The sequence below is a fragment of the Chlorocebus sabaeus genome, chromosome 23 (genome assembly GCF_047675955.1).
Source record: "Chlorocebus sabaeus isolate Y175 chromosome 23, mChlSab1.0.hap1, whole genome shotgun sequence".
NCBI lineage: Eukaryota > Metazoa > Chordata > Mammalia > Primates > Cercopithecidae > Chlorocebus > Chlorocebus sabaeus.
In genome coordinates this window covers 24,857,521-24,877,342 of record NC_132926.1, presented here as the reverse complement: position 1 = coordinate 24,877,342, position 19,822 = coordinate 24,857,521, and the positions used below count along the sequence as shown (strand labels likewise).

The following is a 19,822-nucleotide window of genomic DNA, read 5'->3' as shown; positions in this document are numbered from 1 at the left end:
TCCAACCGCTCATTTCATAGATGTGGAAACTAAGGCTCAAAAACCCTAGGCAGTTGTCCCATGCACTCAGCAGAGGTCTCCTAACTCCCAGGCCTGTGTGTTCCCAGGACCCCGCCTGTCATAGATGGAAACAACTAACAGTAGAGGAAAGATGACAATGTTGAAGCAGCTGTTGAGTTTCCACATGGTTCTTCCAGCCAATGTCTAGTACTAGAAATGCCTCTTAAGAAAGGAAATTGGCTGTTTATCTTTTCCCCCATGGCTCCATTTGTGAAACTCCTGGTTTGGGTGTGGAACATCATGGGTGGCAGGAATCCCTATAAAAGGGATATTTGCTTGGAAGTCCTTTATCCTCTTCTGCTAGGGAGTGGCTGCTCCATCTGGTGACTGTGCGCCATCCTGTAGTCACTGACCATACCTCTCTCTATGGCCACCATTTTGCAAATGTATTCATAGAGCCCCAGTGAGCACACTCATAACACTGAGTTCCTAATTCTTCTGTCAGCAGAACATCTGCCAGGACTCCACCAGCATCCATTCAGTACTCAGGCACTTACTTTGCCACTCTGTTTTCCAGCCTCTCAACATTGCCTACAGCCACATCTACAGCTCCTACAGGAATTTCGTGGGGCCACCTCATTTCAAGACTATCTGCAGACTCCTGGGTTACCAGGGCATCGCTGTGGTCATGGAGGAACTGCTAAAGATTGTGAAGAGCTTGGTAAGGAAAGGCCTCAGTGTGGCTTCAGATGTGCCCATGTGGGTTTGACATAAACAAGGTTTGCTTTTACTTTTTACCTGGCCTGTAAAAACAAATCCCAGGCACTGCAGCTCTGCCTGTAGAAACTGCTCAGGGAGTCCCTTGCCCGTATCCCTGGATTGGTCTTACCTATCATTCTGTTACATTTCTGTGCACATTTTGACCTATAGCTGTGCTCCTCATTTTCTGACCCCAAACTCCTTGTATTTGATGACTGAAGTCAGAAATCCTGATTTTGTCCTTCAGCACTTACCACTGACTCCTTATGCTCCCCAGCTGTGCTCCATTATCTAATTTGAGCAGGGCGAATTCATGACACTTGTAGCTGCCATTTTCCACGCCCTTACCCACGGCAGACATCTCTAATCAATCACCATGCTTCTTTCCCTTGGGATTTCTTGCTAAACACTGCTTCTCATACTGCACTGGCTTTAAGAGAGTTCTGTATCCCTTTACCGCTATATCCCTTTACCACTATTCTGCATCTGCCCCAAATATGGTCATCTGAATTTCATTTAATTTCCTGTAACACTGCTGAAGGCCAAAACATTTAAGATGTTTATGAAAATTTCAAGTGACAAAAGTAATTTATAACCAGATCAGGGATAGCAAATAGGATTAATCTGCTAACTCCAATTCTGTGGCAGCAGCTTTGTGGAACCATGGGTTGTTAAAGATTGTGGAGCTAAATCCAGAGTAAAACAAGAAAATGTGGTAATTGATTAAAGATGTCTGCCTTGGGCACAGGAGGGATGAATGTGCCATGAATTTTCCAGGCTGAAATTAAATAGCATGTTTCAATCTCCACAATTTCCTGGCTCCATTTCATTTTAGCTCTGAGTCTGAATCTGATACAAGCATCCTCAGCCCCAGGAAAGACCCTACACCTAGAAATGTGCCTTCCTTGAAGTCTGTAAGCCCAAAAGAATAATGAGAGAGCTCCTTTTTCAGTCTTATAAAGGCTTATTTTCCCTTATAAAGGTCAAAGGGACTGTTCTCCACCTTTAGGCAAGCCTGCCCCTTCCTCTCAGAGGTCTCAACAGAACCTCCATAGCCCAGAATTCAGCCCAGAGATGCACACTTGCTGCAGCAGATTCTCTCACTCATCTGTACTCTTCTTTTGTCAGCTCCAAGGAACCATTCTCCAGTATGTGAAAACACTGATAGAGGTGATGCCCAAGATATGCCGCTTGCCCCGACATGAGTATGGCTCCCCAGGTTGGTGACAGCAAAACAATCCAGACCCATCCCATAGAGGGGAGGGAGGCTCTGACCATCCACCTCAGAGCGTTTGCTTCTCTAACATGCCAGTGAGCTGGCAGAGTACTGGCTCTCCATCCTCCCCCGCCACTGGCTAGATAGCCTTTTAATCCCTCTGAGCAATGGTATCATCTTGTCAGTGGAGGGAGACGATGCTTGCGGGGCCTGCCTCATGGGACTGCTGGGAAGTTGGAAGAGGACAGCAAATGTCAGCGTGTTTAAATAATGCAGAGCCAGGTTATTAGAAACGGTACTTATGAGCTCAGCACCTCCAGATCTTCCTCCATCTGCATATTTGGGGAGACTGAGGCTCCAGGAAGTGGTGCCAAGTTGACATATCTAAGATAAGTCAGGAAATGGACATCTTTGCTGTTTGACCACTGGGCAGAGAAATAATTATTTCCTTCCTTGATAGTGAACTGAATACAGGGCCTGGAGAAGAGGGAAAGATGGGGACTATGACTTGGCATCTGATGTTTCTTTTCAAAACCAAGATGTCTAGTGCTGGGTCTGCATGATTGAGAATAGGAAAAAGATAAGGCTAAAATTTCTGGAGTTCAGTCCCAGCTGCCCTCCTTACTACCTATGTGACTATGGGCATGCCCCTTACCCTCTCTGAGCCTTATCTGAAAACAGGGGTAATAGTGCCTAGTGATATTGTTGTAGTAAATGAGATAGTACAGATAAAGTGCTCAGCACAATATCTGACACCTACTAATAAATATTCATTCCTGTCATGATAGGAATTCAGGCAACTTTGGAGGGACTGGAAAGGGTCCAATGCTGCCTCATTTGTGTGTGTGTACACGTGCGCATGTGTGTGTGTTCTGAAAAAGACACAAGCCCGCTTCTCGAACTTTTTCCAGTACTGAGCCCTGAAAGAAATCTCACTCTGGGCCTGCAGAGAAGAGGGATGCGTGGTTTGGCTTTTTGCTCTCCGAGAGTCAGGTCTGGGGCTGCCACTCAGTCATTGTTTCCCATAGACCCTACTGAGCAGTGTCAACTTCCCACTGACCCATCGCGCTTCACCTCCCAGGGATCCTGGAGTTCTTCCACCACCAGCTGAAGGACATCATTGAGTATGCAGAGCTCAAAACAGATGTGTTCCAGAGCCTAAGGGAAGTGGGCAATGCCATCCTCTTCTGCCTCCTCATAGAGCAAGCTCTGGTAAGTCCAAAGCCCAAAGGAATTGAGGTATCTCCAGGTTGGAGGGGATGCCAACTCCAACCAGATATGGAGGCTCCTGCAGCATCAATTTGTGCTCTTTTAGTGTAAGCTCACATGCTCTTTTCAGTTCATTTCCAGACAGACATGGATTCCAGTCCTAGCTCTCCCATTCACGATTAGTGCAGTTGTCCAGGTCTTAGTTTGCCATTCCCTCATGTTATGGAACCAAACTGGGGTCCACTTGCCTGGCACAGTAGGGGACAAACATCCACGCCGAGGTTTACTGCAGGAGAAAGGAGGGCGTTTATTTTTAGGGTACCAAGCAAGGAGAACTGAGCAGTTTTCACCTAAGACCTCACCTCTCCAATGGCTTGCAAACAAGGGTTTTTAGAGGCAGGCGTAAGTTTCAAGAAAGCAGAAGTTTCAGGCAAAGTTAAGTCATTGTATGGAAGTTACACATTGGTTTAGCCCAATGGGGCAGGCTATCTTGAAGTAGGTAAGGGCTTATAGTCATAGGTAGATTCAGAGAGTTTCTGATTTGCAATTGGGTAAGGAAGAGAAGCTTTAAAATTTAGGGTCAGCAGAAAAGAATGTTAGCTCTGGCTTGTGGGTATGATTTCTTCCAGGCCTCCCAGAAATAAGTTTAGAACAAAGAACTGCGGTCAGAGTTCGGCCTGCAGTTCCCTCTTATCTGAGGTCTGCATGCCAGCACATCTGTTTGGTGTGGGTCCAGGTTTCTGAAAAACAACTCCGGCTCATATGTGAAGATGTTATCTTTAAGTTACTATTACCTTCTTGCTTATCAGCTTGCTTATTTACTTCTCAGGGCTAGCTAGGTGCCTGGAATTTCCCTTGAAGAAACTCAAGATTTTATTTCCATGCTTAGGTGGGGTGGTGCTGCAGGCCCCTAGGGGGTTCCCTGCTCCATCTCCCTCATTAGATAATTATTCCTTGGATACCTCAGGACAGGCACTGTGCTGGGGCATGTAGCAGTGTCCAGCCCTGCCTCCTGTCCTGTCCATATTTACGCTGAAATCGTGTGTCTGTGGTTACAGCAAGAGCTAGGAGGGGTGAGTGCAGGGTCCCGTGGGAACAGAAAGCAGAGAACTCAGTGTGTTCTTGGGGCTGAGGAAGGACTTCTCCGGGGAGGTGGCCTGGAGAATGAGCAGGAATTTGCCTGGTGAAGCTGTCCCAGGCCGAGGGAGAACATGCACTGTCATCTTCATTTTTTATGATGGGAGACAGTTGTTTTACCTTGCAGGATAGTTTCAAGGCTGGAAAGATACACCACATGTAAAGCTCATGCAGTAAGAACTAAACCATCGGTACATCGGTAGTGTTGTCATATTGAACAAAGCACACCCCCCATACATCTCCCTCTTAGGACCCCACAGAACCGGCACACTCTTCTTCCTGCATGACCACTTGGATTTACTCTGCCTCACGACTGACTCAGAGGCTGTGCTCTCCTCCTTCCTCCCCAAGGTGCTCCCAGTGGGCCCAGTCCTACGGGTGTCAGGGTAGCAGAGACAGCCTGGAGCAGAAGGAAACAGAAGGATGTTACTCTGGGGTGCATCATACTCAGGACCTAGTGGGAATCTCTTTCAGCCTCCATCCACTCATTCAGCAAGAGGCGTGGCGAGCCTCTTCATTGCCAGGAGCAGTTCTAGGTTGTGGATTAATGGCCATGAATAAGAGACAGAGTTTTGCCATTTTTATTCCAGAGAGGGAAACAAGCAAAGTCATAATAATCAGATTGTGGTTGCAGATGGGGAGGGGAGCTGTGGAGGAATACACAGGATTACAGGATAAAGGGAGAGTGGCTGTGTCAGAGAGGGATGTGCTGTTTTTGAAGAGGATAGAGCTTGGTCTTTAAGGGACAGGGAGGACCTCATAGTCAGCTGGTGCCAAGGGGACAGAGGTAAGAGCCGTGGAGGGAGGCAGCCAGGCAGCAGGTCACTGGGGCCTCATGGGCCACTGCAGGATGCCATGTGAGCAGCAGGTGAGGGGGTCTGCTTGGCTGTTTTCAAAGGCCTGGGGGCTATTGGGAGAGTGAAGGACAAGTCTCTTACAGTCTAGAGCCCATCTTGGAGGCAGTAGGTGCTTGGAGAATAGACGGGAGGGGAAAGGAAGAGCCTGGAACAAAGGTAGAGAGATAATGGAGCTTCCGAATCAGAGCCAGAAAGGATGCCTTGCCTCTGATTGTCTTTGTGACTTGGGATGAACCAGTTCATTTCATCCCCCATCCCTAAAATGAGTGACTTGGACCTGCCGCTCTGAAACTCACCCTGAGAGGCCCTGAAATGGGGACTGTTTGCTCTTCCTCTATAAGAAGTAATTGCTTGTTACCCCTTAAATGGACTTTCCAGACAACTAATTGATAGGTTTTTTACACAGATCAGCAGACCCAGGTTGCTATAGCAATGTAGCCTTCAGAAGTCCCAGGGATACACAGGGACAACTTCTGAAGGCCTCAGGGGCATCAGGAACAGTGGAGGTCAGGGTGGGGGGTCCCTGAAGCCTCAGTCCCCGAGAGTCTCCTGTTAAGCACCTCTCTTCATGAGGAACTGTGATTCAGAGACCATCACTTCAGCTTCCCCTATTCAGACTCCAGGAGGCAGACTATTGATGGGGGCTGCAAGGAAAGGACAACTTCCTCAGGCACTGTCTGGATGGTCGCTCGCGTGTATCACTAAGGACAACAGGACACTCAGTATCAATGACCTTCAGAGCTGAGACAGACCCCCTACAGCATGAATGTTTCAACTCCTTCTATTCATAAGTGAGAAAACAGAGAACTAGAGAGAGGAGGAACTCACCTGAAGTCACACAGCATAGCAGCAGCAGAGGTGGAAGAACTAAAGCACAGGTTTCCAGTATTGATGATCCCAGTCCTTGGGGGCTAGGGGTCGGGGAAGGGTGGGGAACACAGAGCAGGGATTAGGCTCACTGAAGTCCACACTCCCCTTTCTACTTAGACAGCCGGGGAGATCTCCAAGCCTAGACAGTGCTTTCTGAGATTAGAATGAAGCATGAACTTTCTGGAGGTTTTTTTAGTTTAGGAAGCTAGAATTAAATATTTAAATGACATACCAATTGTTCTCAATGAAAGAGGACTACTAATTGCCAAAAAAAAAAAAAAAAGAAAGATGCCTAATGGCCATCGTAGAAGAAAGGCTGTATAAACTGTGGAATATCCATTCTCATGGAAAACTGTGAAGCAGGTAAAAAGAATAAGCTGATAAAGTAGCTTTGCACATACCAAGATAAAAAATAGTGGAAGATACAATATTGAGCTTAAAAGTTTTAAGACACACATGATGCCATAGATGTAAACAAAAAATAAACCCCACAAATAACACTGCATTGAAAAAGATCTAGCAAAAAAGCATACCGAGTAGTTAATAATCATTTTCTCTAGGTATTAGGGAGGAATCCAGAATTAGAGGTCAACAGGGACTTTTTAGCCTTATCTGGAATGTCTTAATTTCTTACAAGGAAAGCATATTCATGTAGTTAGTATATGCTAGTTTTAGAAAAACTGGGAAATACCAGAAAGTGCAAAGGAACAAGTAAGAAATCTCTTGCCCCCTTTACTTTTCCATATTTTGTCTTTTTCTAATAGATTTTCAGGTCTTTCTGATTGTAGGTTCCATAATACCTTCTCATTCTGTTGTTTGCCTTTGTTTAAAAAAAAAAAAAAACAGATTAATGTATCATTGGTAGGTAGAGGGATATAAATTGAATAGTTGATGACTTGGACAAAGGTATTTTCCTCATTAAGTTAGGTGCTTATAAATATTTCTCAAAATTCAGGGTGCAATAGTAGTACAGAAACCCAGGTACCTGTGACATTATTTTTCTGGTTTTGGGTTTTTATAGGGTATTCTGGTGGTTTCAATTAAGATATTACAGTCAAATGCATAAATCTTAAGTGTACAGGTTGATGAAGGCACATGTCCACGTAGCCCAGGTCTAGACGCAGAACATTTACAGTATCACAGATGGTTCTTTCATGCCCTCTTCAGTGTTCCGCAAAGAATCATGGCTCTGAGTTCTATTTCCAGAGATAATGTTGCTTGTCCTTGAATTTCATATAGAGTTATCTAGTATGTTTTCGCTTTCCTTTCTGACCTCTGTCGTTCAAGATTACATTTGAGATTCATCCATGTTGTAGATGATCCATTTTTTATTACTGAATCAATTACTCTAGTATTCTCATTGCATGAACAGACTAACTGAATCATCCATTTCACTGTGGGTGAACATTTGGGTTGTTTATAGTTTGGTGCTATTATGAATGACGATGTCATGAATATTCTTGTACATGTGTTTTGCTGTATGTATGCTGTTTTTATTAGGGAAATACCTATGAGGTTAGCTTCAAAGCAGTTTTACAAATTATACCAATTTATACTCCCATGCAGCAGTGTATGAGAGTTATAACTTCTCTGCAGCCTCATGAACAATTTGTCCCTCTTTAATCATAGCCATTCTGGCGGGGGGTGTCATATTTCATTATGATTTTGATTTCCCTAATGATGCTGATTCTTCTTCCACATGCTACTAACCATTTGGACACCATCTTTTGTGACGTGCTGGTCAACATTCTTGCCTTTTTAAGTCATCTTTCTTATGGATTTGTGGCCATTATATATTATGGATACATGTATTGCAGATATATTACTCTGGCTTGTGTCTTGGTGAATAGAAGTTCTTCAGGCTTAGTGTAGTTATTTTTTTCCCTTACAGTTGATACTCTTGTGACTTGTTTAGAAAACCTTTCCTACTCTCACGCATGAAGATAGGCTATCCTCTGAAAGTTTTAGAGGTTAGTCTTTCAAGGCTAAACAGACCTTTAAGTCCATATTATTCACCTAGAATTGATGCTTGTATTTAATGGGAGCTATAAATCTTTTATTTCCATATTGTTCTGGCGCTACTTCTTGAAAAGACCTTCCTCCTGCAATCTGTAGTGGTAGTGCTATGTCTTATCTCGTGTCCATAAATGGTCTGGTCATCGCAGCCTCTTAATATTTGTTGGATCTAATCTGAAACATATAAAAATACTTAACAAATACTGATTTGTATCAGGTTTTTAAAGAAAATTCTATTAATGTCTAGTGTTTCCTCTAGTACTTCCTTCCCTGGGAAATCAGAAAGTGGTCATTAGGAAAATAGCAATCACTAAGTTTTTGTTCAAATTTTGTGTGGTTTTCTAGACTTCGGGCCATTGTTTGTTATGCCAGCATACACCAGGAGAGGGACCTGTTTGTACGTGTGAGGAAGGGCGGGCCCGAGTCCCTGGGAGGGACAGAACCGTTTAGTCTGCCTTTTACTGCAAGGCCTCTTGCCTCTGCCTTCATCTCTGTTACTTCTTCTCTCCTTATTTTATTAGAGTGGACCACAGAAACACTCCAGTCAGTCCTTTGAGAGCATTACTGCCCTCACCAGAGATGAGGCGAGTCTAGACCCAAACTCACAGATCCAAATGCCTATCAGATCTGGAAAAGCCCCCAGAGACCATCCAGGGTCAGTTTCTCAACCTCAGCACCACTGACATTTGGAGCCAGATAATCTTTTAGGGGGTTGCCCTGGGCTTTATAGGATGTCGAACAGCACTTTTGCACTATATTCCAGTCGTACCCTTCATTGTGGCAACCAACAGTATCTCCAGATACTGCCTGATATTCCTTAGGAGGGCAAAACCTCCCCCTGTTGAAAACCACTCATCTAGTGCAACCTCACATTTTCTAGATAGGAAAACCGAGGCCCCAAGAGGGAGCTGATTTTCCCAGCCTTACGGTTAGTGCAGGAGTCTGGATGAAAACCAGATGCCCCTTAGAGTCCAAAGATGCTTAAGGTTAGCATATTATAGTACAGAGAGATGCCCAGCTGAGCTTTGCCGATTGTTTTTGTTCTTTTCAATAGTTTCATGCCCACATCTGACCTTCTGTCTCCCACTTCTACCTTTTAATGTCTTTCCTCTAATTGTTTTTATTACATAGTTGAAATAAATTCATTGATTGAAAACTCAGAGAAGCAGAAAGAAAACAAAAACCACTTTGTCACACTAAGATGACCTCTGGTCACTTTTTTTTTTTTGAGAGGGAGTCTCACTCCGTTGCCCAGGCTGGAGTGCAGTGGCGTAATCTCAGCTCACTGCAAACTCTGCCTCCCAGGGTTCAAGCAATTCTCCTGCCTCAGCCTCCTGAGTAACTGGGGTTACAGGCACCGCCACCACGCCCAGCTAATTTTTGCATTTTTAGTAGAAGAGATGAGGTTTCACCGTGTTGGCCAGGCTGGTCTTGAACTCCTGACCTCAAGTGATCTGCCCACCTCAGCCTCCCGAAGTGCTGGGATTACAGGCGTGAGCCACCACACCCGGCCGACCTCTGTTCACATTCTAAAGAATATTCTTCCAGATGTTTTTATGTTCTAGCAGATTTTCCCATATAAAATTAGTAGTTATAAAAGCAGTACTCACCAAGGTGAGAAGAGTGACTACCTCTATGAGGTGTGGTGGGTGACAGGGGCATGGGAGAAGTATATCTCACTTTTTAGACTTTATTGTTTAGATTTATTGCATTAAATATTACTTTTTTCCTTAAAAGGAAAGACTCATGTAGGAAATGTATACAATTCAAATGCATGGAAAGTAAAAAAGTAAAAGCCCCATCTCAACCACCCCTCTCAGACCGTCACTCCATACGCCCACCTGTGCTTGATCCAGGATGATTTTGCCCGTCACTCTGAGAAAAGACTCCTCCAGCTGCCCAAGAAGCGTATCCTGTCCCTTTGCCCAGGCACCCACAAGTAATGCCTCTGGCCTTTCTGTATCAGTGTTTCTTAGCCCAGACACAGATTATGTTTTTGGTTGAAAATGATCCACGCTTTGTGGAATGGAGGCACTCTGACTCCCAATAATACCCTTCTTTTGTGTGACTTTATGATTTTTAAGTATATTTACATCTTTTCAGACATGGCTTTATCTGAAAAACAAACCTGTTAGTGTGAACATATCAGGACTTGGGAAAAAATGGTCTGAGAGGTAAGAGTCACTGGTTCCACAGACGAGACCAAGAGCCCCCATGGGCCAGGCAGAGTGTGAGACTCCAGGGCATATCCCATCCCTGATGGCACTGTTCACCACCCACCCGCCGATTTTTAGCATAGAGGGTTAGCCCTCCAAGCCCTCCAGTGGTGGGGTTTAAGCCACCATGCCTGGCCAGACCTAGATATTTTCAGAGCTCCACACTTGACTCTGATGTGCAGCCAGAGTAGAGGATCTCTGATCTAGAAGCATCTTCTTGGACTAGAGCTGCCAGACTTTTGACATGGGTGCTTAGTTGTCATAGTTCTTGCCACATCTGCAGATCACTGGTTCTGTTATTTACATAATCCTTTTAATGAAACTTAATTTTAAAAGGAAACCATCACTTGCATTTAAAAGAAAAAATCATCTCTTGCCATCATTAGAAAGCAACCAGAATAATACATTCAACCAAAATACAGCAAAGTCATATAATTCCAGCTGCTGCCTGCCCAGATCTCTGAACACAAGCGCTACTCCCTCTTTGATAAAAACAAGATTAGTAAATATTAGGTGCTAACCTGTGCTGGTTTCAAATGGAAACTTTCTCATTAAAGTTATCAGAAAGATTGACAGGAAACTAAAAAAGGAAAGAACTTGCTCACTGTGTGGCTCATTATGATTAAATCACATTTCCTTGTATGCCCAATTTCCACTTTAGGAAATGCTAACCTTGGAAGACATTGGCATACACTTGACGGAAGGGAAAGCCCACTTTCTAGACCACAGTTTCTTGGCTATAGATCTTTCCCAGTTGACCAGATATTATTCTGATCCAGAATAATAAGTCTATTATCCCCTTGACAATTCAGGGGACGGGGGAAGTGGTTGGAGATGAAACATAGTAATATACAGCACTATTCAAGCAAGGCATAGATTAACAGGGGAAGATCACATACAATCAGGTAAGATTAAATTACTGATAGATTTATCGAGGGCTACAAAGAGCTGCTGAAAGTGAAGAACCAGTGGAATAGGAGCAGAGGCACCGTCTCTCGGTTGAGGTTTCCACTGCACCTGGAGTCCCAAATGAGGGCTGGAAGCTGCGACTTGTACATTCTGTGCAAGGGAGAGGGTCATGGTGGAAACGGGAAGCCTAATTTCTTGCCTGCCTCACAGGCTGTGCATCCTTGAGGCTTAACATCAGTATGCGGGAAACACATTATGTACCTCCATATAAGGGAATGTTTAGAACACTAAGCTCTCTGGTTAAGCCCAGCTCCCCATCCCACTCCTGCTAGAAAATCCAAGCAGTGATCCCTGTGGGGTTGCCTGGACCTCCCATTTCCAGCTCCTTTCTCCACACAAAAACATAATGCATTAGTGTTATTTGTCTTTTTGTTGCCTCAAAAATCAGAGTTAAAGGTTAAGAAAATACTGGTTTGATTATTCTTTTTAGGAAATCAGCTAAAAATGGTAGTTTTTCACTCAACTGTGAACAGAACCCTAAAGGTAGAGTCTAATGCCATTCTGCATGAATCTGACATTCTTAGGATCGTATTGAATCTTTTTTAAATATGTACACGGAATCTTTATGGTAGCCTGTAGCCAACAGAAATCAAGTCTCCAGTTAGCCTTATAGACTAAGTGAGTTGGGAACACTTAAGGTTTTTGATATTTGATGGAATCCCTCAGTTTTAAAACTGATGTTCATCAGTTGTAAATTAAGTATAATACCAAAAGAAAATTAAGACAGAAAGCAATGCAAAAATAAAACATGAATCCTTTGAATTCTGATGTGACTTCCTTACAGTAAAATATTTTTTTGCATCCTGACTCTAAAAACCTTTTTTGCTTTTACTGTCAGCACAGCAGTTTTACAGTAGATAGACCGTGGTTCTTAATCACCTACTGATTATTTCTCTTGTAGTTATCATATAATGGGAATAACAAGCATTCGCATGGCACTTGGTACATGCAAAGTTACTGAATCCTAACTTTCACTTACTAACTCCTCCCAGAGAGAAACTTCTGCAGAAGCACAAGCTCCTGGCAGTTCTCCAAGGGGAGGGATCATTGAAGTTCGTTGTTTTTGTACAGCAATTGCATATTGTTCACACTTTAGAAAACTCATCGTGGTTAGATCCTGGTTCCAAAAAAAAAGCTGTAAAAGAAATATTTTAAGAACAGTTGAGGATATTTTAGTCTTGACTACATCGTATATGATATTAGGAAAATTTTAAATTTAGGGGATCACGATTCTGAGGTTACACAGGAGGGCGTCCTTGTTTTTAGGAGTTGCATGCTTAGGTGTTTAAGGCTGAAGTGACTCAGTGTCTTCCATTTACTCTCAAATGAGTCTGTAAAATAAAGCAAATATGACAAAATGTTCATTGTGACTGTACGTCAAGGGTATAAGGATATTATTCCTTCAAATATTTTATATGTTTAGAATTTTTCCTAATGTGAAGTTGAAGTGGGAGACATAAAACCTCATCAGGGATTAAAAAGTTAAGAAGGAAAGGGGTTAAAGCAGACAAGGTCGTGATGTATGAAGAGGAAAGTCATGAGGGTTTTTGTCTTTTCCAGCTACTCTGCTGGTTGGTAAGATTTATTCTTGGTAACGTATATCCCGGAGCTACATCTGGCCTCATTTAAAAAATTTATAGAGGCATTTGCTAGCACCGAAGTCAGCCGTGACTCACAGGCTGACCACCTATTTGATTCACCATCAGGAAATACCAGTTTAAGATCCAAGAAAGGCAAATGAAGCCAGTGAAGCTGGCCAGTCCAAATGAGAGGCCAGTGAGTGGCCCTAAGAGAACACCTCTGGCAGCCACCCTCCTCCCATGGGCTGTGGGGGGAAGGCTTGCCATCTGCTTCAGAAATACACACAAGAATGCCTTCTCCCTATGCTCTGTTTAAGAGAAATGTCTCAAACCCAGCTCCACTGAGGGTCACCGCCTTTCCATGCTCAAGGCGAGAGAGGGGCATGCCTTAGCATTAACAGTAAAGGGTCTCCATATAATGATAAATCAGATTGTTACTCTCCAGCTTAAAACTGACAGGTGGATTCTTGTTATTCTAAAAATTCAAACTCCCAACTTTGACCCATAAGGCTCAGAAGATTTCAGCCATGCCTGTTCCACCAACTTATCTATTATTACCACTCTGCCTGGCTGCACAAGCCAACCACATAGCATACTTTGGGGGTCAGGTTACAGAGAAAGAAACTGAGGTTCACTGCAGGTCTGCATCAGGGCAAGACTGAATCCCATTGTCCTTGGCTTCTACCTTAAGGCTTGTTGACTTTTACCACCTTGGCCTTGTAATTCAAGAGCACCAAGAGCACCCCCTCAGCCCCCAAGAACGAGCACCTCCACTTTCTATCACAGTGTCTGAAATGCTATTAGAGACTCACTCCAGGGGTTTGGAATGTTATCTGATCTTTATTTTTTATTTTTTTATTTATTTTGAGATGGAGTCTCACTCTGTCGCCTGGGCTGGGTGCAGTGGCACAATCTCGGCTCACTGCAGCCTCCGCCTCCCGGGTTCAAGTGATTCTCCTGCCTCAGCCTCTTGAGTAGCTGGGATTACAGGTGAGCGCCATCACGCCCAGCTAATTTTTGTATTTATTTAATAGAGACGGGGCTTCACCACGTTGGCCAGGCTGGTCTCGAACACCTGACCTTATGATCCACCTGCCTCGGCATCCCAAAGTGCCGGGATTACAGGCTTGAGCCACCAGGCCCACCCTGATCTTTAGAAGGCCCCACTAAAATGGGGTTGCTGAGATGTACTGGGAGAAAGAGCATGCTCTGAGAGCTGGTACTTTAGTGAATATTCATTTATCAAGTAATTTTGAGGAGTAGGATGCTCATTTTAAAAAGGATGTAGGATAACTAAAAATAGGCCCAAGAAATCCAGATAGAAGCTTTGTACTGCACATGGGAAGATGCTAATAGTATATACTAAATGATAAAAAATAGAGTACAGAAAGAGTAGGTATATTCTGTTCTTATTTTAAAATATATGCTGAAATGGTATGTGCAGAGAAGAACCTGGCAGTTCAAACTCTGGAAAAGGCAATTAGCAGTGATGACTCCTGGGTGGTGGAGTTAATTCGTTTTTTCCTCCTTTAAAAAATTTATCTGCATTTTCTAAGTTTTTGAAAGTGAACATGAAGATAGCCAATAAAAAGAGGCTAGAGTGGCAATCATTAAAATATATCTAAAGTTAGTAATTTTCCAGAGGACAGTCTTTGCCTAGGGGCTACATTAAGTATTTGGTGCACTCCCAAAAGAAAATGACAAATTTCAAGTCAAATCCCACATGTAAGGTAACTAGATTATTAATGATGATGGTCACTGGAAATCAAGAACAGCAGGTTTGTAGTTTGAATGCCACTGCCCCCTTCGAGTTCGCCATGGCTGTCGATCGATCCTGCTGCACTGAACTGGTGTCAGAATCCTCTCCAAAAGCCACTGCTGCCTCTCAATAGTGGTTGATATATGAGGTGACCCCAGGGCCATCACTAGGACACATGTTACCTTCAGGAAATCATAAAAAGGTATCCTTCCTCAAGACATTTCATCTCTTTCTTTTTAAATATATTTTTAAAGAATAAAATCTGCTAGAAAGTGATTATAAACAATCTCTGATGTCTGCAGTGTGCTTGGCATTCCCTAGGATGTGATGCCCTTAAATACTCGCACATAAATGATACCCAGCAGCCTTGGGTAATAAACTCCCCCCATCCCCCCAAAATAAGCACAAACCCTGACAAGATGGTATCATTGATCTGAGACCTCTGGAAACTGCCCGTTGGTTCCAGCATTCCAGGTGCTGGCATTTGTCCTGCTTTGGTATCTGGGCAGCGGCTTTCCTCCCGAAATGCCCACTTCCACCTGGTCAAATGCACAGTCCTGTACAGCAAGGCAATGCAGCAAAGCCCAGGACACTAACTGGATAGGGCTCACCAGTCAGCTGTTCCTTTTTCAAGGTAGCATGCGGAAAGGAGGACTGTGGGTCTCTGTTCCAATGAAATTGCGAACTTAATTCATTTTTATTTCCAGTCTATGAATTTGCTGATTGCACATTCCAGTCACTTGTAAAAAACACAGTTAGTTCCTGGGGTCTTTGCTGATGCATTGACTGCATTGCAAGCCCAGCCTCTCCCTCCCAGCACCATTATGGTTCTGAAGGAGACTCATTCTAGGGGACAGAGTCTGTTGCCTAATGATGAGTAACGGAAACTCATGCTGGGGACATTTACTACCCAGAACATCCTAAGTGACCACTTAGGATGTTTAGGAGTTTTAAAATCGGCATTCCCAACTTGAGACTTGTTAAAGGCACCCAGGAATCCTCATGCCTTTGTCCCATCTAGGACTATAAGACTCAGCAAGTAGAACACAGTGAGGTTGATATTAAAGAAGGTGATTGCCTGGTAGGCCGGATGGCCGCTTGGAGATGAGAGCAGGCCTTTGGCAGCAAGACAATCCTGAGAGGCCATAGCTCTGGTCTATCACCCATTTCTTCATTTAATAAGAAGTATTACTGTATTTACTTATACTCTGCCTGTGTCCAAAGGAAGACACCGTGCCTATCAAAGAGCTGGTGTCATTAAGTCTGGAGACTCTTACACGGAATGAGACCAAGGGGAAGGGCAGGGTGAGTTGCATGAGGCTCTCTCAGCCTGATTTCCGGTTGATTTCCGTGATCTCCACTGGAAACCATATATCTTTGAATTCAGAAATCTTGGGTTCAAGTCTTGCCTCTATACTGGATAGCTATGAGACTGTTATATTCTCTAAGCCTAGCTTGTCCAACCCACGGCCCAAGACAACTTTGAATGCAGCCTGACCCAAACTCATAAATTTAAAACGTTATGAGATTTTTTTTTTTTTAGCTCATCAGCTGTCGTTAGCGTATTTTATTTTTATGTGTGGCTCAAGACAATTCTTCTTCCAGTATGGTCCAGGAAAGCCAAAAGATGGGACCCTCCTTCTCTAAGCCTTAGTTTCCACACCTGAAAAGTGCTGGGACTAAGGAGCTACCTCACAGAGTAATGAATGCAAAGTCTCCAATGCTTAAGAAGCAGGTCCTCAGTTACCAAGAGCCCCCTTTCCTCCTCTTGCCATGAGCAAAGAGACTTGAATCAGCCTTTTCTCTAAGCCCTGTAAGAACTGAAAGCCTGGCTCACTGATTGCCCGTAGCACTGTGGCCCACACTCCTCACAAGCCCAAGCCAAGGATGCCCTACTCCTTTCATATCAGCCACCTCATTTTATCCCTGATTTCATCCTCCTCCTGAATGGGATGGCACCTTTCCTCACAGTTCAAAACCCTGCCCCTCCTCTCAGGCCCATCTCACAGCCATCATTTCCTCATCCTCCCCAAACCGCTGGTCCTTTTAATCAACACACATTTTATCAAATGCCTTTCTCTGCGAGGAACTTGATGGTGTTTCTCTCTTTTCTCAGTCTCCAAAGCCCTTTGTCAGCAGCTTCTCCTATTGAACCCAGTTGATTCTGTTTTATTTCTCAGTCACGGGTGTCCCTGGATCCTTGGATCCCTTCTCCACTAGACGGTAAACTTCACTGAAATCTCATTTTTATAGAGAGCTCTACCTGTTAGTGTTTCCCGCAGCATCCAGGCCCCTCCCTCGCTCCATGGAGCGTGTCATCTTCATCTCTGTGCCTTTGGGTTGTCTGCCAGATCACAGAGCAAGCACTCAATAGGTATTTGGTGACCTAAAGAAAGGAATAAAGAAGTAGCAGCACATGCAGAGAAGTGGCATCTTCCCTATTCTTGACTTGAAAGGTGTCTTTTTATCCCTGCATAGGCTGTATGCTAGTAGACATGGAAATGTTCAGAATTTATGTCTTCCCTTGAACTCAAGGAGCACTTTGTGCTTTTTTTCTCTTGGGTCTTATATAGTCAGAGGAACTCAAGTCTCCGGAAGGGTCTTGGTCACCCTGAGAAGCACCCACTCATGCAAACCTGGCGCAGTTCCTTTCCCCTGGGGTCAGCCTCCATCCCATGCTGACTTCCAAGTTCAGCTCTACTCCACAGACTCTTCAGGGCCCAGGCCTCACATCCAGTTGCCTTTTAGACATCTTCTTTTCCATGTCCACACACATCAGAAATTTACCTTGCCTGAATCTGACCTTGGCTTCCTCCTGCCTGCAGCCTCACTGTGTCCTCTGACTCCACGAACAGCACCATCATCATACAGGTGCCCTGTGCAGGGGTCCTTTTCCTCCTGTCCTGATGTCCAGTCATCAGGTCTGTGGCCTCCGCTCACTTCCTTCCGTCTCCTTTGCCACTTACTCCTGGCCCTGCTTTCTCCAGCTTGGACTCTTCCAACACCCGCTTTGCTCTCCCCAATCCTTTCTCTCCCTTGCAACCAGAAGGTGAAACTGCAGCTCTGCCATTTCCCTGATGAAAACCATCAGGATAATATCCAGAAATCTAAGTGAGACTTAGAAGATTCTTCCCAAACCACTCCTGCTCACCCCTCCTTCCTGTCTCATATCACTTTCCTCCAGCACTGAAAACTTCAGTCTACCTTGGCTCTCAGCCCTGCCTCTTGCTTTGGGGCCTTTGCAGGTACTATTCCCCCTTAGCTGTCCGTCACTCACCCCTGGTTCCAAGTTAGCATCCTTCTTCAGAAATCCTTCCCTATCATCCTCCCCAAAGGTCTGAATTGCTTGCTCCTCTTTGCATCCCCATAGACCCCAGGCACACCCCAATTGTAGCACTTATTAGAATTGCCCATTTACTTGCTTTTGTCATCATCTTGCTAAGCATTGTGCATCTGGTCTCCCTCACCTACTCCAGCACCTTGCAGAAAGCCTTGTGCTTCTTGTTTGCTATATAAATGGAAGAATTACTTAATCTCTGGCTCAGGCTCTATTCAAGTCAGAATGAAAGTCTTCAGAATTTGGTACCATCTTGTTGGGTATCTAGATCCTATTGTACACACGTTCTCTACATTCTTGCTAGCCTCGCATATCAGGCCAACAAGAAAAATATAGAGAACGTGCAGGTCCTACACACGGGTGGTCCCTCAAGAAGATTCTCTCTCAATCAATGTTTGCATGAGATGTGGGTCAATGTCCTGGTCCTCCATCAGAAGCTCAGATTTCAGGACCCTGGGCTAGATTAGACAGCCCAATCTGCAGATGACTTAGTGGAAGCCCTGAATGAATAAGAGCTCTGGTAAGTTTTTAAAAAGCAAAGGCACTGTGGGCTGGAGGGGCTTGGAACACTCCTACAAGGTGAAACTTAAATGGGGATTTATGGGATGGATAAAACTGGGTAGAAAACTTTGGGTAGGGGTAAGAGGGTCTGGGAAGAAGGAATTTGTGGGTACAAATTGACGCGAGTGGTCTAATTACAGACTTGGAAACACATCAGCAGATTTATAAAAAGTAGTCCGTCTGCAAAGAAATTATTTAAACCAATTCAGGGTCGAGGCTACCTCTGGAAGTTGGGAATAAAGGTATCGGTAATTTCCTATTTCTTTGCACAGAAGAAGGTAGCTCAGACTCTTGTTCTTCTTCAAACTGTGTATATACCACAGTTTAAGTTTAAAGAATGTTAGTTGCTATAACCAAAAACCCAATAAGTCAACAAATGATATGGGCCTGTCAGATATGGGTGAGGCTGAAGTTTCTTAGGTGTTAAGATTTTAAGTGATTTTCTATTTCTATTTTTGGTAACTTTGCAATTTAATGACATGTATATATAATGAAGGGGGAAAGTCAAGCTTCCCAGGACTTTGGCTGCATTGGCTGCCATGGAGAAACAATGTGTGTCGAAGTGGAGTGGCCCTGGATCTAAATGTCAGCCTTACTGCTTATTTAAGCATCTGTGTGGGGACCTAGTTAGGAAAGTTCACCTTACTCCACAGGATGGGGACAGTGAGCCCTATCTCACAGGGCTGTCCAGAAGCATACAGCAGGCGACTGACATAAAGCAGCTAGCTCATTAGTTAGTGCTCAGTAATGTTCATTGCCTCTCCTTCTCTAAAGAGAAAAGTGGTTGTATTTTACAGACTCTTGGTTCCAAAGACTTGGAGACCATTTAATCCAGCCTCTTCATTTTGTTCAAGTTGTTAATTGCACACTATAACTTAATTCCATTAAGTTCTTAATTGCACATTATAACAAATCAAATACTACAGATGAGCTTTTAAAGAAAAACATCCTACTTGGCTCTACTGCACTTCTGCCCACCTGTATTCCCAATTCCCTGGGCAGCCTGTCCTCATCGCTTCTGTTTCCAGTTCTTCGAGTCACCTCCGTAACCCTCATGAGGGTAATCTGTTTCTTAATTAGCAACTTTAGACAATACTGACTCCCTACTTGGAAAGATGAGATTTTATCTCATTTTTCTCTCTCCCTCTCAACATTTGATTATATTACTGCTTCTGTTGTTTTCCCTTGTAATCATAGATAATATACTTATACCTCTATTGCTGCTTTTGCTAACATGATTTAGTATCTTGACTCCTTTCCATGAAAAGACAAAAGACTGAGGAAATTACCACCCCTGGTACTCCCACTTCCTGCCTCTTATCAGCTTCACTTTTAC

The 19,822-nt window shown here is 43.9% G+C and overlaps 1 protein-coding gene and 1 long non-coding RNA gene across 4 annotated transcripts in view; one reads left to right on the top strand and one right to left on the bottom strand.

Moving 5' to 3' along the window:
* Window positions 1–19,822, top strand: part of CYFIP2 (cytoplasmic FMR1 interacting protein 2) — a 133,752-nt gene that overhangs the window by 93,076 nt on the left and 20,854 nt on the right. For all 3 annotated transcript variants that reach the window (XM_008015141.3, XM_008015139.3, XM_038005523.2), the window contains 3 exons: window positions 578–721; window positions 1,888–1,978; window positions 3,057–3,187. In XM_008015141.3, coding sequence (XP_008013332.1) covers window positions 578–721; window positions 1,888–1,978; window positions 3,057–3,187 — 366 coding nt within the window. The remainder of the gene's footprint in view (window positions 1–577; window positions 722–1,887; window positions 1,979–3,056; window positions 3,188–19,822) is intronic.
* Window positions 3,194–17,263, bottom strand: LOC140709961 (uncharacterized). The gene is made up of 3 exons (XR_012090803.1): window positions 16,852–17,263; window positions 6,007–6,089; window positions 3,194–4,721 (listed from the first exon to the last, which is right to left on the bottom strand). It is a non-coding gene; the product is annotated as an uncharacterized lncRNA (long non-coding RNA).